Source organism: Aythya fuligula, chromosome 1, assembly GCF_009819795.1.
Source record: "Aythya fuligula isolate bAytFul2 chromosome 1, bAytFul2.pri, whole genome shotgun sequence".
Taxonomy (NCBI): Eukaryota; Metazoa; Chordata; class Aves; order Anseriformes; family Anatidae; genus Aythya; species Aythya fuligula.
Genome location: NC_045559.1, coordinates 205,717,041 through 205,743,180, shown reverse-complemented (window position 1 = coordinate 205,743,180; position 26,140 = coordinate 205,717,041). Strand labels below are relative to the sequence as shown.

The window sequence follows — 26,140 nt, the reverse complement described above, 5'->3', positions numbered from 1 at the left end:
GGAGGTGGGAAAGCCGCGGCGAGCGTGGGGGAAATTTGGGCACCTCCTGCCCGCTCAGCTCTCACCTCTCAGCACCCCAGGGAGGCCGGATTCAGACGCCAGCCCCCTCGTATATCAAAGCCTGTCCTTTCCCAACCAGACCTGGTTATTTTTAATCCTCCCCGCTAGGTATTAATAGCCCACACGCGTGCTCCGCCGAATGGTTCAGCCACATCCATCTGTGGAAAAGATGTGCCGGGCCCGTCTCCTCTGGTGGGAGAGCATGACAGGACCGTGTCAAGCTTTTCACCCCAATTTATCCCTTTGATTAATCCCAAACGAGGGCATAAATGGCATGGAATTGAGTGAATCTGTATGAAAAACTTCCTGTAAGGGGAGAAAACCAGATCCCAGCTGGGATTTCCCAACTGTCCATATGAATAAATGCTGCCTCGAGCTTTATTAAGAAAAGCTGTATTGTTTTTTTTACCCAAGCTGTTTTTTTTTACCCCCTGGTGCAGATCCTGCAGGTACCCGTGCGGTAGGCAAGCTGAACTGAGCTGCCCCGTGACCAAACGGTTGGTTTTATGGCCAGGTTTGTGATAAATTCACGGCAGCTTATCACCAGCGCCTGCAGATTGTCCTGCCAGGACTCACCCCGGCGCAACCAAGTGTTCCTGGGTGGCTTTGCTGGGGGAAATTGGAGTTTTCCATCGGGGAATTGTAAAAACAAACCCGTAAAATGGGTTATTTGGGATGGGTGAGAGCAGGAGCTGCGCCCAGCGCTTGGATTCCCACCTCTACGGATGGACATCCAGCACGTCGGGGTGATAAAAAATTCAGGGCCACGAAGGATGTGAAGCTAGCTTAGTTGAATTTTGCTTGTTTTTGCAGGTGTATGGTTAATTTTCTCCCGAAAATCAGTGATTTTGGGGAAATGGATGCTGTGGACACCAAGGGAAGGGTCCAGGAGCCTCATTTCCCCCAAAACCACCTCGCCACCCACCAGAAATCTCCGTAGGGCAGTGCTGGCTGTGGCCAAACCCTTTTCCCCTTGTAGGAGGACATCGTACCCCGTCGCTGTCGGTCCCTCCTGTTAAACCTGGTGCAATTCTCATCGAATTCTCCCCAACACGATGCCCACAACCCTATCACCGCACCCCAAGCTGCCTTAAACCAGGGTCAGCCCCAGCTTCCCACGCACGTAACGTTCCCACAGCCCTTCCCAAGGACGGGGCAGATGGCTGCAGGTGTCTCAAAAATAAATAAAATAAAATAAAATTAAAATAAAATAAACAAACAACCAAATACATTGGCCTTACACGCGCCCTGCGTCTTTCTGGCTGCAAACCCTAATGTAATCAGCTGCAATCTGCAGTTTGATTTGGTGATTTACCAAAATTTAATGATTCCCCAAAGCCAGCGCTGCCCCAGCTCTGCTCTGTGCCCGGGCGAGCGCCCCTCTGTGCTGTTCCACCCCATAAGCACCACCCATAATCACGAGCCCCTAATTAGCCCCCAAATCCAACCCCGGCAGCTGAAGCAAACCCATTTGGGGGTTTCCAGTGTATTCCCCATGTCCCCGAGCATCCCCCAAGGCAAAGGCCACCAGGTGGCACTGGCACCTTGTCACCCAGCCCGACTGTGGCTTGTGGGGACACCCAGGGCACCCCCTGGCCTTGCACAGACCCTGATCCTAATATAATTATGGGGACAGGAGGAGGAACCAGCAGAGGGGAAATCAGGAGGGTGACAAATTCTGGAGCAGCTTGCTCTTTCAGGAGGGTTTTTCCCCTTGTAGGGTCTTCCCTTCATTGGGAAAGCCACATCCTGGGGGGTTTTGGGGTGCCCACCAGGCTGTCCCATCCCGGGGACCCCACAGCAGGTGCTCTGGGTTTTAGGGGAGGGTAAACACCGCGGAGGTGGAGAAAACCCAGAGCGCAAATCCACCCGGAGGAGGAGGAGGAGGAGGATCTCATCCCGGCTGTGCCCTCCCGCTCTGCTTCCCCGGAGTTATTTGCAGATAAAGGGTTTGTTTGCCTTTCCCAACGCCGTAACCACAAGGCAAACACCCGCGGAGCCTCTCGAGCCCCCTCCTGCCTGGTGCCCAGGGACAGCAGTGGCATTTGCTCCGCCTGAAACCCTTCCTGCACCGCGTGCCCAGCCCAGGAACGGCAACCGACCCCAAAACGCAGCCCACCAGGGACCCCAAAAACCCCTGCAGCGGGTTTCACGCCCGGAGCGGGGCTGAAGGCATGGGAAATCCCAAATTCCTGGGTGCCAAGGTTGCCAGCCCTCCCCGAAACGCCGTGGTTTGGCGGCGCGGGCGCAGGCGCCGCGGCGGTGTTTGAGTGCAGGAGGAAGGTGCCCTACAGGCCAGACCAATTAGACAGTAATTAAGCCCTAATAAGCAGATTAAGACGTCCGAGGGGCCGCTCCGGGCGCCGGGGCTGGGTGGCTGGTGCTGCCCTACCCCGTACCCTTGCAGCAGCCTGTTTGGGAGGACGGGGACATTCGCCACCCCGTGGGCCAGCCCCAAACCCGGCTGCTTGAAGAGCGGGGATGCAGCCGAGGAACCCAGGAGGGTCCAAGCCCGTCCCCTTCCCGTTTGCCCCTTGGAAAACACGTTTGGGAGCCGAGGTACAAAAGGCCAAAGCTACAGCCGGCAGCACCCCGCAGGAAGGAAGCAGGAAAAGCGCCGGCATCATCGGCCAGAGCCCGGGCGGACCCTCGGGGGCGCAAGTCCCATCACAAAGCCATTTTGGCCACCGCCGTGCCCTCGAGGGGCACCACGCTCGGAGAAGAAGCAGACACGAGCCCTCGGGAACCGGCACCTCCTTTAATTCCCCGCCAGCAAAGGCCCGCCACCGTTTTTGCAGCGACAGCTTTTAGCAGCAGGAAAACCCACCCACGAGCCCACGGTCACCGAGCTCCTGGCACCCCACGGCACGCTTTGGAGGGTGAAGAGCAGAAAAGAGGCGAATTTTCCTCCTCGACAGCCCGTGCCAAATTCAGCAGGGCATGGGAACGGTGGGAAAGGAGCTGCCCCTGTTGTCCCCACGTCCCCACGGTGTCCCCAGCAGGGATGGCTCCACGGCACCGGGACCTGCCCGCGGGTCGCGCCGGGCGCGTGGATCCCGGCCCCTGACCCATTTTGGGGCTTTGCAAGCGTCAGATCATGGAGACCCGGTTCTTGATGTAGACGTGGTAGGGGTCGCTGCGCTTGTCCACCTTGCGGGACCGGGTGTAGCCCAGGATCAAGCTGCCCACGGTGGCGGCAAAAAGGGTCATGACGAAGAGGATGTACATGTAGGCGTTGTCGTCCCGGCCGCCGGCACCGCGGGCGCTGGCGTTGCGGGGGGCTGCGGGGCGCAGGAGGGTCCCGTGTAGAGTTTGGTTCAAGGCATCCAGCATCACCTGCAGGCTCCGGTGCCACGGCTCCGTCCCGTTCTCATCCTCCATCTCCTCGCCCTGCCTGAGCAACAGGGGGGTGCCGTCAGCCCCCGCGGTGCGGGAGCTTTGGGGTGGACCCAGGGGTGAGCCCCGAAACGGTCCCTGGAGCGCAAGGAGAGGGGGAGGAGGGGTGTTTTGGTGGAGGAAGGAAAACCCCAAATCCAGCCCCGTTCCCGTTAGCAGAGCCCCGGTGACGCCCACGGGAGCTGGGGGCACCCAGCTCGGGTCCCCCCCTGTGCCCTCCTGGGATTTAACACTATTTTAATTCGGTGCTGCTCCCTTCATCGACCCCAAAAAAAATCTGAGGGAGGGTATTTAATGTTTTCCGTCAAATCCACTTGAAGGCAGGCTGGGTTCAGCACCCGCTGCACGTGCACGGATGCCTGTAGGACATCCTCTGACGGACAGACAGACGGACGAGCCCCCGCCAAGCACTTCCCCTACAGAAATCGGTCCCGACCCCAAACACCTCCCCGGGCTGGCGTCACCTTCGTGCCCAAGGGACGTCCTGGGGTCCCCCCCAGCCCCCGCCAGGACTTGCCTGGGGTCCCCCACCCTAAAAAAAAACAGCTTTGGGATTGATCCTGCCACACACCCACCCCAATCACCCCAAGCAGCCCTAGCCAGGGGGGCACAGATCCCTGCACGCCCCCATGGACCCATCCCAAGGGGTGTTGCTGCCCCAAACTCCCCGAAATTTCCATCCCCACACACAAACTGGGTCCTGGACCCCCTCCAGCCCCCCCCCCCAGGACATGGGACCCCTTTTCCAGCCCACCCCAAAACCCCCGTGCACAGGCAGCTGCCTCCCCCCTAAAAAAAAAAAAATAAAAGGATCCCCCAAATGCGAGGTGGAGGAGGAAGGGGCTTTGGGGGGGGCACCCGTGGACCCCGTTGTCATTATAAACACCTGGAAATCAGGGAGAAGCCCAAATTTGGAGAATTTCCAGCCAAAAAATTAAATTTCTCCCCCACAGAGCCCTACAGCGGGGTGCACCCCAGGGTGTCCCTATATTATAGGAGGTGTAGGGGTGGGAATTAAGGGGGGGGTGGGGAGGTTTTGGCACTCACCGGGTGCTCTCGGTGCCTGCACGGCCGCCAGGCTGAGCCGGGACTGGAGCATCGCGGCCGGCAGCCGGGCTGGGAGTGCCGCAGCCTCCTCCCCTTCCCGGGGCAGAGCCACCTGCCCCAAAGCCACCCAGCCCCAATAGGGCCACCACCAACTCGTCCCCAAACCCTCAAGGATCCCGTCGTGGTGTCCCCCCCCCCCCCTCTCCGAGCCCGGATGCCGGTTTTATAGGGCCGGGAGAGCCACCCAGCTTTGCGCTTCCCAACCCCGCCACGCTGCCGGTCACGCTTTCCTGTCCCTCCTCCGGACAAAAGGAGCAGCAAAAGTTCCCAGAAAGCTGTTTTTTTTCATATAAAATCTGCCGATTTCTGTCCACCAGGAGCAAAGACGGAGATTTCAGCCACCCCGGCCTCTCCTTCTCATCCCAGGGGTCAAAACGCATCCACCCCGGTTGTGGGTTTTGGGGGGAGGTCAGCACGCATCCACCCCCATTGTGCATTTTTGGGGGAAAAGAGGAAAAATAAAACCAAAATCTGCAATTGGGGTAATTCCCACAGTGCTACCAGTTCCAGTTGAGGCTTGTGGGATCCGTCCCTGACCCCAAGCATTATTTTCACAGCACCTCCAGGAGCCCCAACCACGGGGGTGTCACAGCATCAGCACACCCCTGGGTGCCCTATAGGGCCGGCGGCGGCACTTTGGTTTTTGGGGCTGTCCCGTTCGCCAAACTCCTGTCCCAAAACCAAGCACGGGGCAACCCCATGGGGGACACGACGAGCCCCAACTGGTGTCTGGGACCACCCCGGTGCCTTCCTAGGCTTCGGGTTCATCCGAAAAGACCAAGGCGCAGCCGAAAACCTCCTGGAAGCAGTGGAGGAAGGGTTGTAGGACGTCGGCTACGGGGACGTGGCGGCCCAGCTCGCGGCTCAGCGAGGTCACCCCCATCCCTTCCAGCCCGCAGGGGACGATGTGCTCGAACCAGGCCAGGTCGGTGCAGCAGTTCAGCGCCAGCCCGTGGGAGGTGATGTAGTGCCCGCAGTGCACCCCTGGGTGTTAAAGGGGGGGGGGACGGGGACGTGAAGGGGGGGGCACCCGGCAGCTGGCAGCAGCCCCAAGGTGTCCCTCGTGCCCCGTGCCTTCCCCCTTGCACACCCCATTGCCCACCCCATTACACACCCCATTGCACGCCCCTTCCACACCCTATTGCACACCCCCTTGCACACCCATTACACTCCCCCTTGCCCCCCCTTGCACACCCCATTGCCCACCCTATTACACATCCCATTACACACCCCCCGGTGTCCCCCCCTTGCACACCCATTACACACCCCCTTCCCCACCCCACTGCCCACCCCATTACACCCCCCTTGCCCACCCCATTCCCCCCCATTCCCCCCCCTTGCCCACCTCCTTACACCCCCCTTGCACACCCCATTACACCTCCCTCCCCCCCTTCCCCACTCCATTGCACACCCCTTTCTCTACCCCATTACACACCCAATGCACCCCCCCTCCCCACCCTATTGCACACCCCCTTGCACAGTCATTACACTCCCCCTTCCCCCATTACCCACCCCATTCCCCACCCATTTCTCCCCCCATTCCCCACCCTATTACCCACCCCCCTTCCCCACCCCATTGCACACCCCATTGCAGCCCCTTTCCCCACCCCATTACCCCCCCAATTCCCCCCCCACCCCACCCCCTTCCCCACCCCATTTCTCACCCCATTACACCCCATCCCCCACCCCATTCCCCCCCATTCCCCACCCCACTGCACACCCCATTACACCCCTCTTCCTCCCCCCTTGCACCCCACATTGCCCCCCATTCCCCACCCCATTCCCCCCCATTCCCCACCCCCCTTGCACACCCCATTGCACCCCCGTTCCCCCACCCTTGTACACTCCATTACACACCCCTTGCACCCCCTTCCCCACCCCATTTCTCACCCCATTCCCCACCCCCTTCCCCCCCATTCTCCACCCCACTGCCCACCCTATTGCACCCCCCTTGCCCACCCCATTACACACCCCATTACACACCCCATTACACCCCCCTTCCTCCCCCCTTGCACCCCCCTTAACCACCCCATTGCCCACCCCATTGCACTCCCCCTTGCACCCCCTTCCCCACCCCATTGCTCACCCCATTACACTCCCCTTCCCCACCCCATTCCCCACCCCATTCCCCACCCCCCTTGCCCACCCCTTGCACCCCCGTTGCCCACCCCATTACACCCCCCTTCCTCCCCATTCCCCCCCCAATTCTCCACCCCATTCCCCCCCCCAATTCGACCCCCATTCCCCCCCCATTCCCCACCCCCTTCCCCACCCCATAACACCCCCCTTCCCCACCCCATTCCCCCCCCAATTCCCCACCCCATTCCCCCAATTCCCCACCCCCCTTGCACCCCCCTTCCCCACCACCCCCCCACTCCCTTCCCCACCCCCTTCCCCACCCCCTTCCCCACCCCATTTCCCACCCCATTCCCCCCCCTATTCCCCCCCACACCCCATTTCCCACCCCATTCCCCCCCCCATTCCCCCCCCCACCCCATTTCCCACCCCATTCCCCCCCCCACCCCCCCCCACCCCATTTCCCACCCCCTCCCCACCCCCCCAACCCCCTTCCCCACCCCATTCCCCCCCCTATCCCCCCCCCACCCCACTCCCACCCCATTCCCCCCCCTCCTCACCGATGGCCGCCACCTTCCCGTCCCCCACCCAGACTCCGGTGAGCGGGGGGGGCCTGGCAGTCGCTGCGGGCACCCCGAGGCGGCGGCACAGCCTCACCCCCACCTCCTCCAACCCCCCCACGAACCCCCTCAGCCCCAACCTCCGCGCCCTCAGGTCCAAAACCACCAAAGCCAGCAGCTGCCCGGGCCCGTGATAGGTAACGTGGCCCCCCCGCCTCACCGCCGCCAACCCCGCTCCTTTCTCCCTCAATTTGGCCGCCAGCGACACCCCGGGGGCTCCCCTCAGCCCCCAGGCGTACACGGGCTCGGCCGGTTCGCTCAGCACCAGGCTCTCGGCCGGCCAAAGCGGCGGGGCTGGGGCTGGGGCTGGGGCTGGGGGGCGGCTGCTGGGGGGGTTGCGGTGGGGGGGGGCCGCAGCAGCAGCAGCCCCTAGGGCCGCCGCCCGGGCCGCCCCCACGCAGCGCTCCTGGACGCGCAGAGCCAACGAGTAGGGCACGGGGCCCAGGAGCAGCACCCGCACGGCGCCCCCGGGCATGGCGAGGGGGTTTGGGGTGGGTTTAGGGGGGTTTGGGGGGGTTTTGGGGGGGTTTGGGGTGGGTTTGGGGTATGGAGGCCGCGTTAGGCCGCCCGGGGGAGGAGCTGAGTGCGGCGGGGAGGGGAATGGGGACGGGGCGGGGAATGGGGAAGGGCATGGGGATAAGGGGCAGGAATAGGGACAGGGGACAGATATATGGGGACAGGGAACAGACCTGGGGACAGGGGAGAGATATATGGGAACATGAGGATGGGATGGGTATATGGGGACAGGGGATGGACATGGGGACATGAAGAGCGGACAGGTATATAGGGACAGGGGACAGATGTGGGGACAGCGCACAGTGAACACACACGGGGACAGGGAATGGATATGGGGACAGTGGACAGGCATGGGGACATGAAGAGGGAACATGTATATGGGGACAGGGGACAGACATGGGGACAGGGAATGGACATGGGGACAAGGGACAGGCAGGGGAACATGAAGAGGGGACAGGTATATAGGGACAGGGAACAGATGTGGGGACAGGGGATGGACATGGGGACAGGGGGCTGGGGACGGGTGTATGGGGACAGGGGACAGAAATGGGGACAGGAGACAGATGTGGGGACAGGGGACGGACATGGGGACATAAAAAGGGGACAAGGGACAGACTAGGGGACAGGGGACAGGCAGGGGGACAGGGAACCAGGAATACGGTGTGAAGGTAGGGGATAGGGGACAGGTATATAGGGACAGGGAACACACATGGGGACAGGGGACACACATGGGGACAAGGCACAAGTAGAGAACAGGCCCCCTTGGCCAGGAGTGTGACGAGGCACAAAAAGCAAAGCGAGTCTGACCCAGCAGGGCAGCTCCAGGCATCCTTCAGGAGCCTCAAACCAAGGCTCAGCACCCCTGACCCCGCCTTTTACCCCTTTCTCCCCCCAAAATTGGCGGCAGCGCGTCCCACAGCCACCCCCCGAGCTCCCCGGGGGCTCCCCTCAGCCCCCAGGCGTACACGGGCTCGGCCGGTTCGCTCAGCACCAGGCTCTCGGCCGGCCAAAGCGGCGGGGCTGGGGCTGGGGCTGGGGCTGGGGGGCGGCTGCTGGGGGGGTTGCGGTGGGGGGGGGCCGCAGCAGCAGCAGCCCCTAGGGCCGCCGCCCGGGCCGCCCCCACGCAGCGCTCCTGGACGCGCAGAGCCAACGAGTAGGGCACGGGGCCCAGGAGCAGCACCCGCACGGCGCCCCCCCCGGGCATGGCGAGGGGGTGGATTTGGGGTTTTTGGGGGGGTTTTGGGGGGGTTTGGGGTCGTTTCTGGGCCTGGTTTGGGTTGAGGAAGCCGCCTTAGGCCGCCCGGGGGAGGAGCTGAGCGCGGCGGGGAGGGGAATGGGGACGGGGCGGGGAATGGGGAAGGGCATGGGGATAAGGGGCAGGAATAGGGACAGGGGACAGATATATGGGGACAGGGAACAGACCTGGGGACAGGGGAGAGATATATGGGAACATGAGGAGGGGATGGGTATATGGGGACAGGGGATGGACATGGGGACATGAAGAGCGGACAGGTATATAGGGACAGGGGACAGATGTGGGGACAGCGCACAGTGAACACACACGGGGACAGGGAATGGATATGGGGACAGTGGACAGGCATGGGGACATGAAGAGGGAACATGTATATGGGGACAGGGGACAGACATGGGGACAGGGAATGGACATGGGGACAAGGGACAGGCAGGGGAACATGAAGAGGGGACAGGTATATAGGGACAGGGAACAGACGTGGGGACAGGGGACGCACATGGGGACATAAAGAGGGGACAAGGGACAGACACGGGGACAGGGGACAGGCAGGGGGACAGGGAACCAAGAATAGGCGTGAGGATAGGGGGTAGGGGACAGGTATATGGGGACAGGGGGCAGACATGGGGACAGGGTATGGATATGGGGACAGGGGACAGGCAGCAGGACAGGGAACCAGGAATACGGTGTGAAGGTAGGGGATAGGGGACAGGTATATAGGGACAGGGGACACACATGGGGACAGGGGCCAGGCATGGGGACAAGGCACAATCAGCAAAAAGGCCCCCTTGGCCAGGAGTGTGACGAGGCACAGAAAGCAAAGCGAGTCTGACCCAGCAGGGCAGCTCCAGGCATCCTTCAGGAGCCTCAAACCAAGGCTCAGCACCCCTGACCCCGCCTTTTACCCCTTTCTTCCCCCCAAAATTGGCGGCAGCGCGTCCCACACCCACCCCCCGAGCTCCCCGGGGGCTCCCCTCAGCCCCCAGGCGTACACGGGCTCGGCCGGTTCGCTCAGCACCAGGCTCTCGGCCGGCCAAAGCGGCGGGGCTGGGGCTGGGGCTGGGGCTGGGGGGCGGCTGCTGGGGGGGTTGCGGGGGGGGGGGGGCCGCAGCAGCAGCAGCCCCTAGGGCCGCCGCCCGGGCCGCCCCCACGCAGCGCTCCTGGACGCGCAGAGCCAACGAGTAGGGCACGGGGCCCAGGAGCAGCACCCGCACGGCGCCCCCGGGCATGGCGAGGGGGTGGATTTGGGGTTTTTGGGGGGGTTTGGGGTCGTTTCTGGGCCTGGTTTGGGTTGAGGAAGCCGCCTTAGGCCGCCCGGGGGAGGAGCTGAGCGCGGCGGGGAGGGGAATGGGGACGGGGCGGGGAATGGGGACGGGCATGGGGACAGGGGACAGGAATAGGGACAGGGGACAAGGAAGGGACAAGCATAGTGACAGGGGACAGACATGGGGACAAGGGACGGACATGGGGACAGGAGACAGACAAGGGAACATGAAGAGGGGACATGTATATAGGGACAGGGGACAGATGTGGGGACAGGGAATGGACATGGGGACAGGGGACAGGGAAAAGGCCAAGGAATGGGGACAGGGGATGGACATGGGGACATGAAGAGGGGATGGGTATATGGGGACAGGGAGCAGATGTGGGGACAGGGGATGGACATGGGGACATAAAGAGCGGACAGGTATATGGGGACAGGGGACAGACGTGGGGATAGGGAATGGACATGGGGACAGGGGATGGATATGGGGACAGGGGACAAGGGATAAGGAAGGGACAGGAATAGGGACAGGGGGCAGACATGGGTACAAGGGACGGACATGGGGACAGGGGACAAGGAAGGGACAGGAATAGGGGCAGGGGACAGACATAGGGACAAGGGACAGATGTGGGGACAGGGAACAGATATGGGGACAGGGAACAAACATGGAGATAGGGGACAGACTTGGGGACACGAAGAGGGAACATGTATATGGGGACAGGGGATGGATATGGGGACAGGGGACAAGGAAGGGACAGGAATAGGGACAGGGGGCAGACATGGGGACAAGGGACAGATATGGGGACAGGGAACAGATGTGGGGACAGAGGACGGATGTGGGGACAGGGAACAAACATGGAGATAGGGGACAGACTTGGGGACACGAAGAGGGAACATGTATATGGGGACAGGGGACAGGTATGGGGACAGGGAATGGACATGGGGACAGGGGACAGGCAGGGGGACATGAAGAGGGGATGGGTATATAGGGACAGGGAACAGACATGGGGACGGGACAGGAAGGGGGACGGGATGTGAGGACGTAAAGAGGGGACGGGTATACAGGGACAAGGGACAGACATGGGGGTGAGGATAGGGGAGAGGGGACAGACATGGGGACAGGGGACGGACATGGAGATAGGGGATGGACATGGGGACAGGGGACAGGCATGGGGGCAGGGGACCAGGAATAGGGGCTGGGAATAGGGCAGAGGGGACAGGTATATGGGGATAGGGGATGGACATGGGGACAGGCACAGGGAGTAGGGCCTGAGAATAGGGGATAGGTGACAAGGGACAGGTGTTTGTGGGTAGGGGACAGGCACAAGGCCAGGGGACAAGGGGCCAGGGAAGGGGGACAAGCATGAGGACAGGGGATCAGGGACAGCAAACAGGGCCTGGGAATAGGATATAGGGCTGTAGGGTTCAGGTGACAGTTATATGTGGATGGGGACAGGGAAAGGGGACCTGGAATAGGATCTAGGGGCCAGGCAAGGGGACAGGGAATAGGGCCTGGCATGGGGCCAGGCAGGGGGACAGGGGATCGAGGACAGGGAATAGGGCCCAGGAATAGCTTGGGGTCCTGTGCTGGAGCCTAGGGACAGGGATATAGGGACAGGACCAAGGACTTGGGGGGAGAAAGCCCCAAAACAGGGGACAGGGCTTAGGAGATAGGGGGCAGGGGTGGGGAAAAGGGTCTGGGGATGGGGGATAAGGCACGGGGACAAGGAATGGGGCATGGGGGTGGCCTGTAGGGCCCAGGGGTATGGGGTACAGCACCTATAGGGTGGGGAACACGGGGGAAAAGGAAAATTCCTATTCTAAGCACGTTCCTTGGGGTTTTATCGGATAAAGCCAGCCCTACAGACAGCTCCGTGCTTGCCATCCCCATCCCTGAGGGGATCCTGCCCCAGTTTGCTCCCCCAAACCTACTGGGAGTGCTGGTGACAAACGGGACACGGGGGTGGCCCCGCAAGGTCAGGCCTTGGGAATAAAGCCTCGGGGACAAAGGCTGCGCACAGCCTGCCGAGATCAATCACACCGCGGCTTCAGGAGCGATAAAACCTCCCCACCTTCCTTTTTTTTTCTTACAGACATAGAAAATAACACAGGGCCCATGAGCCGACTGTTCCCACCGAGCAACCTGTCCCCAGAGCCTCCAGCGCACGTTATCAATGGGATTAAGATTATGAGAGCCTTGGTAGGTGCGGTTTGATTTTATGGAGCTAATAAACCGTGTTTTTATCAAAAAGGCACCTGGGCTCTGCTCTGCTCTGCTGAGGCCGCCCCTCGAGTGCTGGGTTCAGCTTTGGGTCCCTCACTCCCAGAAGGACATCGAGGCCCTGGAGCGTGGCCAGAGAAGGGCTCCGAAGCTGGGGAAGGGCCTGGGACACAAGTTAGGCTTTTTTTAGTTAGGTTGAGATGAGATCTGATCGTGCCATCTTTTGGGAACGTTACAACCAAGTCTGAGCCCTTGATTTCATGGATACTAAGAGGAAGTTAGGAAAATATATATTTTTTTGACGTTTCACTGGGAAATGAACCATTTCCCTACAGAAATCTCCAGCAGCAGATGCAGGCAGTGCCCTCCTGCCTCCAGCTGACCGGCTTCACTAAGGTTTCCTGACCAGGACTGAAAAACTTCCCCCAGTTTTGGGGTTTGGGCTGCTGAAATGCTGCCACTCTGCAGCCCCCTCCTTGGGATGCTCCCCCGGGGCCAAAGCTGGGGGCACACTCCCCTTTCAACATAGTAGGGGAAGATTTGAGTCGATTTTTACAGCTTTTGGGCCTCGAGGTGGTGTTCTGTGGGGCTGAGGCATCCCACCTCATACTCCTGTGCTATGAGGACTGAGGGAAGGCTCATGGCCCCACAAGAGCCCCCAACCCCTTCCCTCTTGGGGCTTCCCAAAAAGTAGCATCCCCCAAAACCCCTGTCCCACAGGACACGAGGTTATTGCCACCAGGAACAGCTTCAGGAAGGCGCAGAGGAGGGAAATCCACAGCAGGGCAGCGCCAAACTCCTACATGGCCTGGTGTGAGCCCGCCATTTTGGGATACCTCATCGCCAGCGACCCCAAAGTGAATGCTTTGAGAAAATCTTTGAGTAAAAGACCTGTGAGGAGCGGCTGAGGGACCTGGGGGGGTTTGGGCTGGAGAAGAGGAGGCTCAGGGCAGAGCTTATTGCTCTCTGCAACTGCCTGAAAGGAAGGGGTGGGGAGCTGGGGGGCGGCCTCTGCTCACAGGGAACCAGGGCCAGGAGCAGAGGGAACGGCCTCGAGTTGTGCCAGGGGAGGCTCAGGTTGGCAATGAGGAGACATTTCTGCTCAGCAAGAGCAGTCAGGCCTTGGGATGGGTTGCCCAGGGAGGTGGGGGAGTCCCTGTCCCTGGAGGTCTGTCTCTAAAAGACGTTTAGATGTAGAGCTCAGTGATATGGGTTAGTGGAGGACTGGTTAAGGTTAGGTCAGAGGTTGGGCTGGGTGATCTTGGAGGGCTCTTCCAATCTAGACGTTTCTGTGAGCACCACAACAGCTTGTAAAAAAAAGGACAGCCTGGGAAACAGCACCATAAAACCCACCGGGGCGTTGTGTCAGCACCCCGTGGGCACATTTCACATGTCTACCAGCTCCTTTTGCTCAGGATCACCGCGCCGATTCGGGGAGAGCCGCTCGGGGCCCTGCTGCCGCCGCCGGCGCCCGCCCTTGGCAGGGGAGGCTGGCGCTCGGCACCAACATTGTGTGCGGCTCCAGCTATTTCCTTTTCTTGTGATTGAGCCTCCAGCTCCCGCTGGGACATCAAAGCCCAACGCTCTTCCTTTCTGGCACGCTGCGGAGCTGCCTGCGTAAGAGAAGTGTGTGCCACCGGCCCTGCGAGCCTCGGAAATGGGATGAGAGAAAGGAGCGTGGGGCATTCCCTGCCAGCATCCTGCCTCGCGAGCGGGGAGGAGACGGAGAAGTTTGCATGGAAAGGAGCCACGGGTTTTTATCCTCCATTTATCCCCATTAAGGGCTTTTTGGTCACGACACTGCTCTGCTTTTCCCCAGGACACCTTTTGCCACAGCCGAGCTTCTTGAATCCTCCCCAGCTCCTTGGATTGCAGGAGCAGGCAGGGCCCGTCCTGCTGGCACGGGGCTGAAGGACATTTCCCCTCGGGGAGCTCTGGAGCTAAGGCAAACCCGGGTTTAATGGCAGGAAGAGGAGGGGAGGACAAAGGTGGGGGCTGTGAGACAGGTGCCTGGCAAGAGGGGGGCCGCAGCGAGCCACGGGCGGATGCAAAGGGCAGCGTCTTGGCTCCGGGAGAGCCCGTGACAAAATTCCTGTTGACTTTGGCAAGGCCAGGATGTCACAGAGAGGTGACAGAGCTGTCCCGGTGTCACGGGCAGAGCCAGGAGCAGATTGCCCTGCCTGGGGTGCCCCTCACACCGCCATCTATGGAGATATGGAGACCCCTCCCCATGCAGATCCCCCTCTTTTTTTTTTTTTTTTTTATTTCAGGCAGGTTGTACCAAGCTGGCTCCTCTTACTGAAATTTGTGCCAAGGGGCACACCAGCACAGGTGCTAACTGTTCGCATTAAATAATGATACGAATTTTCTGAAGCGTGCAGGAGTTTGGTGCGTGGGCTGGAGCCCGGCTCCGCTCGGGGCTGCATGAGCTGAGAAGAAAAATCCCACCCCGAGGAAAATCAGAACACCCTGAGCTGTGTTTCTGGACCCATCACCACGTGCCTCTGTTCACCCTTCGGGCTGGAAGGAGCCCAGAGGTCACCTCCTTGCCCCAAGGACCCTGGCATCACACGAGTGCTGCAAGCACAGCCCACCAGCCCTGCAGTTATCTGAAGGACGAACATTTTCCCTCCGCCTCATTCCTTAATAAACCTCTCACTCGAGCTGACGTCCCCGGCTCATTCAGCCAGGATCTCGGGGGACGTGACCCACGGCCAGAACCGCTCCTGCCCCCCTTATTTATTCAATGACTCAAAGAAACGCTCCCGAGGCTGTGACAAAGGGGAAGAAAAACAAGGAAATGCACGTGTGAGGCTGTGCTGCGGGCTGCGCGGGGGTGCATTTAGGAAGTAGTTAAGGAAGCTCCTTGCTGCGCCTGGGGAGAGGGGTCGGAGCCGGTGCCAGGCCCCGTGTCTGTCTGCCTTCCCCCAGCAGCAGGCATCCTTTGACCCATTTCGGGGTCTGCATTGCTCCTCCAGGCTCTCCTGCTGGTGTTTGTGCTCAGGAAGGAAAGGTGCAGCTCAGATGAACCACCTGGACCTCATCGATGCTGGTGGAGATGTCCCCGTGTCCGCTTTGTCCCCAGCTGCTTCCCAGCTCCCCTCTTGGCACAGCTCCACATGCAGCCAGTCCTGCTGAAACCATCCCAGCCAGGCTGAGCACTCCCCAGAGCACCTTTTTTTTTAATGAGAAATCCTCTAAAAGAGCTGAGTTAGGGAGCAGGCTGGCGTGCTGGCAGGTCCCTGGAGGCAGCAGCCCCAGATGGGGCGCTGGGGACACCCCTCGGGGGCTGCAGTGCCACCTGCGAGGGACATGATCGTAGACATGCTAATTTCCAAATTTCACCTGCCACATTAAATAGCTTGTGCCTCAGCTACCTGACCCAAACACCACGGTATGAGCTGCGTGTAAAGGACCAAAACTCTCCGTGCATCTTCACGGGGGCTCCAGGGGTGCTCCGAGGGGCTGCCATGGGAGGCAGAGCTCCTTGTGTGCCCTTTAGGATCCTTGTGTGCCCTTTAGGATCCTTGTGTGCCCTTTAGGGACTCTTTTCAAGCACTTACAAAGCCTGTTTCCTTGACTCATTTCTTTTCACTGCTTTTCATACTGACTCATTGCTTTGCATACCGAGGGGAGCTGGCACTCAGGCATCCGGATTTAGCAGGACAGAGGAAGAAAAAGGTGGGGTGAGCACGCGTGGCACTGCCTATTGACAGACCTGCAAATTGCTGGGAGATCAGGATCCATTTTAGCAGTGGGAAAGGAGAGGCAGAGAGGAATCGTGCAACAACCCAGGGCCGGGAAGACGGCACGGACCTGAATCCAGCAGCTCGGTGTCGTGGTCCTGGCGCGCAGAGGTCTCCACACCCAACTCTCTGCTCCCTTTCCTCTCTATCTGACATGAATTTCAGGGAACTGTTGACTAGATACCGTTCTCTTTGTGCTTGATGGAAATAAAAAATACGTGAAAAGTGACAGTCGGGATGGTAAAAATGGCTTTTCCTTCTGTTTTTCCCTGCTGCTGCCAAAAACCTGCCAGTTCGGAATGTTTTTCACAGGCTCATCTCCCAGGAGAAGCGAGCTATTTCGGATGGAAGCAGCTGGTTCTTCTAAAAGGTCTTATTTCAGACACCGGAATGGAAAAAACAACAAATAAAACACCATCTATTCCCACTCTTTGGGGTCAGACCTGGTGTTTTTGCCTCCTGTGACAAGGGGCAGACGAACCTGTAAGTGTTCAGACAGGAGCTGCGAGCTGCAGCGGCCAGAGGGGAACTTTTTTTTCAGCAGACATCGCACAGACCCGCTCCGTTTTCACTGGCACAAGTAAATACACAGCGGCTGCTGTTCTAGTTATGTTTAAATCAATAAATATTATTTTAGAATATCAAAGTGGCTGCGTTCGGCTCCCTCCAGGTGCAGGTTTTGGTTTATGGTGCCCACGCAGTTCGTGTCCGAGTGTCGCTGGAAGGAGAGGGGGGCTCACATCGGGGTGATAAAACACTCTTTGGTCCCCAAACCAGGGCTAAAGCAGGTCTCAAAGACCAGGAACCTGCACATAGGGAGGAGAATAAGGCAGGAGGGGTGGGAGCTGTGGGAATTTGGGACCCGGTCTGGGCAGGAGGCAAGGAAAGGGAGATCTGGTAAAAGTCATTTGGCTTTGTGGGCCTCCTTTAATCGTATGTGGGGTGGGGACGATTGTGCTTGACTTCGTTAAAGGCTTTGAGATTCTGCATGGAAAGGGCTTTAACACGGTGAAAATGTTTAGTATCTTTGAGGCCTTTTTAAACTCAACAGCACCAACCTTCGGGCATCTTTCTTCTCCATCTTCGGTACCAGGGACCTGCTGCTTCTCTCCTGCACAGGCTACAAAGCAGGAGCCACAGAGGTTTGGGGGATGAAGATTAGGTTGGAAGGGATCTCTGGAGGCCTCAGGTCTGACCTCGTGCCCAAAGCAGGGTCTGGCCTGAGGCTGGGCCGGGTTGCTTAGGGCTTTATCCCATCAGGTATTGAAAACCTGCACGAACGGAGACACACAGCCTGCCTGCAGCCCTGCCCAGTGCAGGAACAAGCTTCTCCTCGTGTCAGTCTGAACCTCTCTGGTTTCAGATTAGACCCATGTAGTTACCTTGGAGTATAAAGCAGGCGTGAGCGAGAGCAGAACCAGACCCTGTTCCCCGTTTTTGTAGAAATAAAAGAAATCCTCAGCTAGAAGGCCTTCAGCGAGCTCATTCGAACCCTAAGAGCAGTCGGCGATACCAGGACACACTGTGATCTGAAGGTGAAAAGTGTGATCTTACAGTTCCCAGGCACTTCAACGGAGGCCAGGAAATCATCCAGAATGCCCAAAGCAGGAAACAAAAACATAAAAAAAGAAAACAAAAGATGAAAAGAGGCTTTTTAAAGCAAAACGGTGAGTAATGCATCAAGACCTGCACTGTTTGCCTGTAAAACCAGACACAAATGCCAAGCCAAAAGCAAAATGTCATGGAGCAAGAACAGCTACGGTGACATGAATAAAGAGAGAGAAGCAGCGTGGGAGAAGGCGCACGGGAGCGCAGGAGGAAGAGGATGCGAGCAGCTTTGTCAGCAGCAGCCCAAGGGACACGGTGCCAGCTGAGCAAGGCGATTGTTGTGGCCACTGGAGAGGCACCCGGCACACTGTGGGGGCCGCGTGCGTCACGTGAGCTTATTTTAACACATCGAACGCGTGCAATTTCCTTCCCTCAGCTTTGCCAGGTGAAAAATTGACGCAGTCGAACGAGGAGCCGCATCCGCTCGGAGCTCACTTGGAGCGGGTGACTTCGCCGCGGAGCGAGGTGCTCCCCGGTTCAGCATCCTCCCGACGGGGGATCTTTGGGGTTCTGCACCTGGTGGAGCTCAGCAAGGCTCTCCCTGAAGCCTGTACATCAAAACCCCTTTTTTGGGTCAGTATTGGGTTAGTCTCTGGCCCTCTTTGCTCCCCAAACCACCGCGGTGGGTTTCAGCGGTGCGGGCGCAGCGTGCCATGGGGACGAAGGGCGGCGACCCCACTCCGGCCACACTTTGTAGGGGCTGCTGTGGGGCTGAAGCTTGGGACCACCGCTCCCCCAGCTCCTGTGGGGCAGAGCGAGGCACTGCTCGCAGCAGAAGCTCTGCCCTGCGCTTCTTACCCTTGCTCGCCCCAGCACCAGCAGCAGGATTTAAAGCCTTGGGACTTCCCGGCAGGAGTGGTGCCGAGCTGGCACCTGCTGACCGAGCAGGGGAATTGCACAAAAAATGAAGGTTTTGGAGACGTGGGGCCCGTGCCCCTGGGTAGACAGACACTCATTCCCCTGGCTGCAACCGTGGTGGCACCTTGGCGAGCTCTGCTGCAGGGGCTGAACAGCACGGCCGCAGTGGCTTCTCCAAAACTGGTATTTTTATTTATTTTTTTCCTACCACTAACCAAATCCTCTTGGGATTTTTTTCCCCCAAATCAACCAACCTGCTTTTTTTTTTTTTTTTTTTTTTCAAAGTCAAATCTCGCCAGCACCTACGGTGCCAGCCCTCCTCCAAGGACCCCATCTTCTCCCTACACGCAGAGCTCAGACCTCGCAGCGGCTTAAACTTCATGTTGCATTCTTTGGGGTACCAAGGAGGGAAGAGGGAAGGAGTTTTCCCATCCTGGGACACACAACATAGCGTGGCTGAGCTGATACATATATTTTTTCCCCTTATCTCCCTCCCTGCTCGGTCTCAGCACGCTGCAGCTGTGCACCGTGCTGTTTTTGGGGAGATGCTTTCCTGCCCTTTCTCATCTCTGTTTTATCCGTAGTTGTTCTTCAGAGAATTGTCATTATTTCCTAGCTGCAACTCTTGTTTATCTTCTTTAATAGCCTGTCTGCTGGGGAAACCGATCTGCATAGCTGCTAGAAAACAAGCTGTTCTGCCCCAGCTCCTTCTGTGCCCATCCTGCTATTGAATAAATGTCAAATAATCCATGCTGAGGCACACTAATTACCTTGAAATAAAAGGCATCGACAACAGGAATCCATAGGGGAAGCATTCCATCAATCTCCCCATGCAAACAGCCCCGAGAACACACTCGGAGCGAGATGTGGACATCAGTCAATAACCTGAAGTGAGCAATGCCAGCTACCACCGTGGCTCAAGCTGGGAAATTCTCCTGATGCTTTTGAAGCCATTCATGTAAATCATCTTTTTTTTAAAGCTGTGACAACTTGTACTTGGTGGATGGAAAGATTATATTCTTTTTGCCAACACATTCCCAGATGGCTACACGTGTTTTTTTTTTGTTTTTTTTTTTTTTTTTCAATGACAGTGCTTAAATCTTACATTTTTATTTTTTGAGAAAGAACTTTTCATGCAAAAGTATGAGAAATCCTGGCACAAACGTCTGTACAAGGCGCAAAAGTGAAAGAAATCTATCTGTTCGTGCCATTAGCCATACAATATTCCCCCCCCTGATGCTGCGCGATGCTGCGATGTGCCATAAAACAGGCGAGTGGACTGGGAACCGGCTCCAGATGAAGCCACTTAAATGTGGGTGTCTCCACTTATGCTGGGTGTCTAAAACTCGGTGTCACTGGGGGAGGACAGCAGCCAGCACTGCTGGCGGTGCCAGGAGTGATTTGACTAACAAAGACAGACAGCAACCGACTGTCAGCAGTCACGCTGTGCTTCTCTGCTGGTTGTCAATCCTGCTTAGGTATTCTTCATCCCCCTGAGCCTGATCTCAGGAGTTTTTCAGGTGCCTCTCCCTTGTCGGCGTTGTTGCTGCCTCGCATTTTGAGCATCTCAAGGTTTTTGGTTGCGAATGTGCAGGGTGTTTGATCCTCTTGCACTACGTGTGCTGCATGTTGCTTCTTGCAAAAAGCTTTTATTATTATTATTTATTTCTTTTTTTTTTTTTTTTTTAATTTGCATTGCAAATCCGGCAGCACCCAGTAATGTCCTTCTGGCAGAGTGTTCCTACATTTCTGGGCTTCCTTCTTTCAGTGGACCTACACCCTCTTTTAGGGCTCAGCAGCCTCAGACACAGAAAAAATTGTCAAGCCACACAGACAAATGCGTCTGTCTCAATGCAGCAATCTCCTACGAGAGCAATTTTCATCCCAGTTTATGGACTATGCCTGTACCGATCCCGTCCCTTGCAACCCTACAAACAAAATCATTCCAACTGCTTTTCTGGCAGTGTTTGACCCCAAGTCTTCCAGTTGTGCTTATGCATTTTGTGTGGTTAAGGAAGGAGGCTAAAATCCGACTCACCCACCACACGGGACTCCTAGCAAAAAGACCCCATTAATTCCACCCTGCTATTTTTAAGGCAGCTTGGTATAAGAAAAGAGGGGGATCAAACTCTATATTTCCTTCTGCATGTCTTACAGGTTTATTTTATTGCTCAAATCCTCTGCTTTTCTTCAGATGGGATGCATTGACACCCAATCTTCAGGAGCCTCTGATAGAATTAACCTGACAAGCTCCAAAAGGAAAAGGGTGTCTGTACCTAGACGAATTTTGGACAGATTCAGTTAAAAGTGCATGGACACCCTCCTCTGTGTCTCTAAGATCTCCGTGTCCCTGTTCTCCCTTCAGCATTGCTCGGTTGTTCGAGTTTCCCCTCATACGATATTAATTAAAACTTCAACAGAACTCCTTTCACTCCAACTCCTCCTCAGCCAGCTGCTTGCCAGCTACTATATATAATAAATTTCCAGAAGCTCTGCCCATTCTTTTTTGCCTGTTTGGAAAGCATTTTGTGAAACAACCATTATTACGAGCCTTTGGGCTTGGTTTCTGCCGGTGCTGGTGGTTTTGGCTGGGGGAAGCTCTAAGTACAAGACATTTTGTTACACACAAGCAACGTTTGAAAGAATCTTTTATAGAGCTTGGAGAACGAAAGCTTGAGAGTCAGGATACTCGGGCTTTACACCTGGGAGTATTGAAAGCTTCTTGGACAGATCACATAACCTCTCTGTGTCTCAGCATCGTCGTCTTTGAAATGGGGATAAACCTCATCTGCTTCTTGGAAGAGGAACTCGCGTTTAACTTACATTTGTCAGAGCCTCGTATGAGAGCACTGCAAATTCCATACAAGAGAGTATTATCGGGTCTTTTAAGGGAATGCTCCCAAAGTATTTCCAGATCCTGCACTAGGATTGATGCATCTTGCCTTCGGCAACCACAAATTTAGATGTCTAAACGTGACACGGTTACACTAGGTTGACTTTCTGGGCATTGAAGAAAAACAGACTCCTCTCGGGGTCAATACCAAAATAGGTGTCCTAGGAAGGTTCAGAGCAATGCCCCCTGGAAGTGCTTCAAACAACTCCAGTTATTCAACAGGAACCCCAGGCACATGCCCTTCAGCATCTATCCGTTTGCTGCATTACAATGAGAATATTTCTCTTGCTCCCATTTTTCCTTTTCTTTAAATTATTTTAAGTGTTTCATCTGTGCAGGATCATTTACAAGTGTTACTCTCCAGGACAAGGAGACAGGGTAAGTTCGAGTCTTCAGCCCCTTGGCCCCAATTTCATGGGCCAGTCTGCAGGAACTGCTGCCTTTGTAGAGCAACCAGCTCTAATGTGATGTGTGAATTAATGTGTGAGCAGTCGCTGTGCACCAGAAGGATCCCTGCAGCTCTCCTGCCAGCCAGTCCTTATGCTGTTTCCAAGATCAGTGTAGCATCCAGTAGATTTATCATGAAGAAGAAGAAGAAGAAGAAGAAGAAGAAGAAGAAGAAGAAGAAGAAGAATATGAAGAAGAAGAAGAAGAAGAAGAAGAAGAAGAAGAAGAAGAAGAATTTGAAGAAGAAAAGAAAAAGAAGAAAAGGAAAAGGAAAAGGAAAAGGAAAAGGAAAAGGAAAAGGAAAAGGAAAAGGAAAAGGAAAAGGAAAAGGAAAAGAAAGAGAAAGAGAAAGAGAAAGAGAAAGAGAAAGAGAAAGAGAAAGAGAAAGAGAAAGAGAAAGAGAAAGAAAAAGAAAAAGAAAAAAGAAAAAGAAAAAGAAAAAAAAAAGAAAACAAAAAAAAAAAAAGAAGAAACAGTTATCAAAGTTGCAAGACGTTTTAAAAATTATCTTGTACCTTTACAGGTGTTGATGCTGAAAACTGGGGGGTTTGTATACTAATAAAGTTATTGCTGCACACTCAGGAGAATTTTCTGGGTCCCAAGGAGCGCAGCACAAGGTTTGTGTGTGCCCACTGCTGCATTTCTTTCAGGCTTTGCCATTCTGGATATTTCACAAAAATAAAGCAAACGAACAAAAAAAAATGCCCAGGTGCTCAGAGGATAAAGTGGGACTCCTCAAAACACCAGGGCTGAGAGGGCACCTAATTAGTTTACAACTGAGATTGCCGCTCTCTACAGTGATGTTAGGGACATGTCCCTGGTTTACACCCTGGGTCCACTACGTGCAACCCAAAAAGAGCAATATTTGCCAGGGCCAAGTGCAACAGGAGAGATGATCACAAACAAGAAGCCAGGTTTCATGTCCCTGGTAAGCTCAGCTGGAGTACGAGGACCACAAGTGTGCAGCTGCGATGCTGGCTGCCTTCAAATTACAAGGCTTGTTTGATCTCCCCTGTTGACTGCGATGTTTGTAGGGGAATCAGGGCATTTAGGGCATAAAGTCACAAATGGGATCAGCACACCTTGGTTCTTCTTCTGCTTCCAGTACTGAGCTGATGTGCATCCCCAGCGAAATCTCATTGCTTATTCCAGGTCTCCTTGCATCCATCTCTGCAGTGCTGCTTTGGGAGTTTCAGTGGCTCTGTCACATCTTCACTTCTTTTTTCTTTGAGAAAACGGTAAAAGGACGTTAATATTCAACTGTTCCATACTTTGGTTTCAGGTTGTAGTTTTCATTTCATTGTTGATCAGCTGCTGTGTTTCAAGCACCATTGGATAGGAACATTTTGCACAACGGTTCGATTCACGAGATGAAATTGCAAAATGCCTCTTTACCAGCTTTGGGCAGACCTGGGGACCTCTCATACGAATATTCAGCAAGTCCCAGAATCTGCAAAAAAATCATTGCCTTTTCATAACAAAGAGCAGTATGTGAATAATGATTTTGATCTTTCTCCTGCTCCTTTTAAAATCAGAAATAAAATGCCTGACTTCAGGGAGTTAAAGGTCCTTGCTCAGCTCTTGCTGATTAAAAGTATACTTTGCAACATCATTGATATTAGGGCTGGTGTCACCACCTTGGGCACCCAAAGGAAGATTATTCCTCGAGTGTTAAGGCTAATTTTGCAATCTTTCCTTTCAAAGCAGCCAAGTCTATCTCTCTTCTTCTCCGTTACAGCTCTCAGTACCAATAAATGAATGCATTCGAGTTACAGACCTCACACACCCAAAGTTAATTTGAGATTCTCTTGCTGCATGGTTCAGCCCTGTGAGACATGGCACTCCATTGGGACCTCTCAGTTTTCTGAAGCCAGGATTCCTGGAGACATAATATAAATCAGAAAAGGACCCAGTGCTCATAGAGGTGACATTTCAGTGAACTCTCCATCAGAACTTGCCTCTGGCCCTAAAAACATATTTTTCAGCTCAGTGCTGTGGCCCACCTGAAAATACTAAGAGCAGAAGGAAACACGCATCACTTCTCTCCCACAGAAACAGGTGTCGTGGCATGGTTAGATGCTGAGAAGTTCTTTCTTTTGTCTTGCTTTTAACTCTCAGTACAACAAAGAAAAGCGAGCCACCTGCATGCAGCGTCGGGGCTTGCAGGTTGTGACTCTGTGCATCCCAGCCATGGTGGTTTTATTTTCCCAGCAAAAGGTCTATGGAGTTGGTTCAGGGTGGTTTGATGCATTATAGTTTTTTCCTGACTATTTAAATCAGAGACTCAATTTACAGGTAACAGTTTACTAACCTAAGTAGCTGGTATATAGAAAAGAAGTGGTTCAGGAGGATGAAATGGGCTGACAAAGGTGCCAGAGACAGGGGGATTCAGGTAAATGGGATGCAGGGAAGGTGGGAGAAGCCAGACGTCCCTTTCCTTGCAGCAGCAATCGCCCAGACCCAGTTAATCCACGTGTGGGGCCACGCTATAACCCAGCCAGGAGAGATAAATAAGAAGCACAGAAAATAAAATTGAGTATAATTCACCTTGGAAGGAGAAAATAAATAAATAAATAGATAAATAGATAAATAAATAAAGACACTGTAGACTTTATGAGTTTTTAAATTAACTGCATCAGCTATGGAGAAGCCCTTGGAAATCAGAATTGGTGTATTGATAAAGTCCTTGGCTTCCTGTGAAGGTGGATTACAAAAGGGATGTAAATGCAGTGGGATGAGGAACCTTGTCTTCCTGCATTTGGTATTTATTGCAAAAAAAATAAATAAAAATAAAAGAAACCACAGAGTAATATTTAGCACGTGTTATGAGAAGTGCTGGACATCAGCACCAAGCTAGAAGTTCCCCAGTGGAAACTTGGGGAGGGTTTATCCTGGATTAAGAACAGTTTTAAGCTGCCAAATGAGGCATCTCCATCAAGTAACGCCTCGCCCTGCCCTTCAGCGCTGACATTTCCCTGGGGCAGGGAGCAAAAGGACTCCAGACTCCGATTTGGTTCCCCTCTGGCATTCCAGCAAGGATCAGGCAAGCCCCAGGCAGGGCTGATAAAAAAGGAAAATGAGTAATTTCCAACAAGTTTGTGGTTCACTTTTCCCTGCCCTGGGTGTCTTCTACCTGACCAAGAGCAAGGATGGGGACAGGACTGCTGGGTGACAAGGAAAGGGGTGGCAAGAAGGATGCAGGTGACATGGTGGGGATGCATGAGGGGACAGCATGAGGCTGTGGGGACAAGGAGGGGACACTGTGAGGACACGAAGGGATGATGTGGGAACATGTTGGGGGACAGAACAAGGCTGCAGGGATATGAGATAAAGTCACAGGGATGCATATGCCAGGGGAGGTTCAGGTTGGCAATGAGGAGACATTTCTGCTCAGCAAGAGCGGTCAGGCCTTGGGACGGGTTGCCCAGGGAGGTGGGGGAGTCCCCGTCCCTGGGGGTGTTCAAGGAGAGGTTGGACGTGGTGCTTGGGGACAGGGTCTGGTGGTGACATTGGTGGTAGGGGGATGGTTGGACCAGATGATCCTGGAGGGCTTCTCCAACCCCAATGATTCTGGGATTCTGTGATGAGTGAGGGGACAGTGTGAGCCTGTGGGGATGGGGGGAGATGCCATGGGGATGTGTCAGGGGTGCAAATCTGTGGGGATGTGAGGAGACATGGAGGGGACGCGTGAGGGGACAACACGAGGCTGTGGGAATGTCAGGGAGTGCTGTGGGGGTCTGTCAGGGGCAGTGCAAGGCCACGGGGCCATAAGGGGACACTGTGGGGGTGGCACAAGGCAGCTGAGATATGAGGGGATGCCATGGGGGCATGTGAGGGGACAGTACAATGCTGTGGGAACAAAAGGGGACACAATTGGGATGTGTGAGGGGACAGCATGAGGCCGTGGGGATGTGAGGCGACACAGTGGGGACATGTGAGGGGACAGTGCAAGGCTGTGGGGATGTGAGGGAACGCTGTGGGGATCTGTCAGGGGACAGTGTGAGGCCACGGGGCCATAAGGGGACATTGTGTAGATGGCATGAGGCAGATGGGACACCATGGCGATGTGTGAGAGGACA

General features: G+C 55.7%; 3 protein-coding genes across 3 annotated transcripts in view; all 3 read right to left on the bottom strand.

Annotated features, from left to right (window-relative positions):
* Positions 1-1,945, bottom strand: part of PGM2L1 (phosphoglucomutase 2 like 1) — a 39,566-nt gene extending 37,621 nt beyond the window's left edge. The window contains exon 1 of the mRNA XM_032207922.1: positions 1,933-1,945. The gene's annotated coding sequence lies outside the window, so the exon portion shown is untranslated. The remainder of the gene's footprint in view (positions 1-1,932) is intronic.
* A 975-nt stretch (positions 1,946-2,920) lies between these two features.
* KCNE3 (potassium voltage-gated channel subfamily E regulatory subunit 3) lies at positions 2,921-4,644 on the bottom strand. Its single transcript, XM_032207923.1, has 2 exons — positions 4,504-4,644; positions 2,921-3,454 (listed from the first exon to the last, which is right to left on the bottom strand). The coding sequence occupies exon 2, from the start codon at positions 3,439-3,441 to the stop codon at positions 3,151-3,153; it is 291 nt and encodes a 96-aa protein (XP_032063814.1). The 5' UTR covers positions 3,442-3,454; positions 4,504-4,644; the 3' UTR covers positions 2,921-3,150.
* Positions 4,645-4,827: 183 nt separating this feature from the next.
* LIPT2 (lipoyl(octanoyl) transferase 2) lies at positions 4,828-10,323 on the bottom strand. The gene is made up of 3 exons (XM_032196672.1): positions 10,099-10,323; positions 7,200-7,528; positions 4,828-5,547 (listed from the first exon to the last, which is right to left on the bottom strand). The coding sequence occupies exons 1-3, from the start codon at positions 10,251-10,253 to the stop codon at positions 5,315-5,317; spliced, it is 717 nt and encodes a 238-aa protein (XP_032052563.1). The 5' UTR covers positions 10,254-10,323; the 3' UTR covers positions 4,828-5,314.
* Between the last annotated feature and the right edge of the window lie 15,817 nt (positions 10,324-26,140).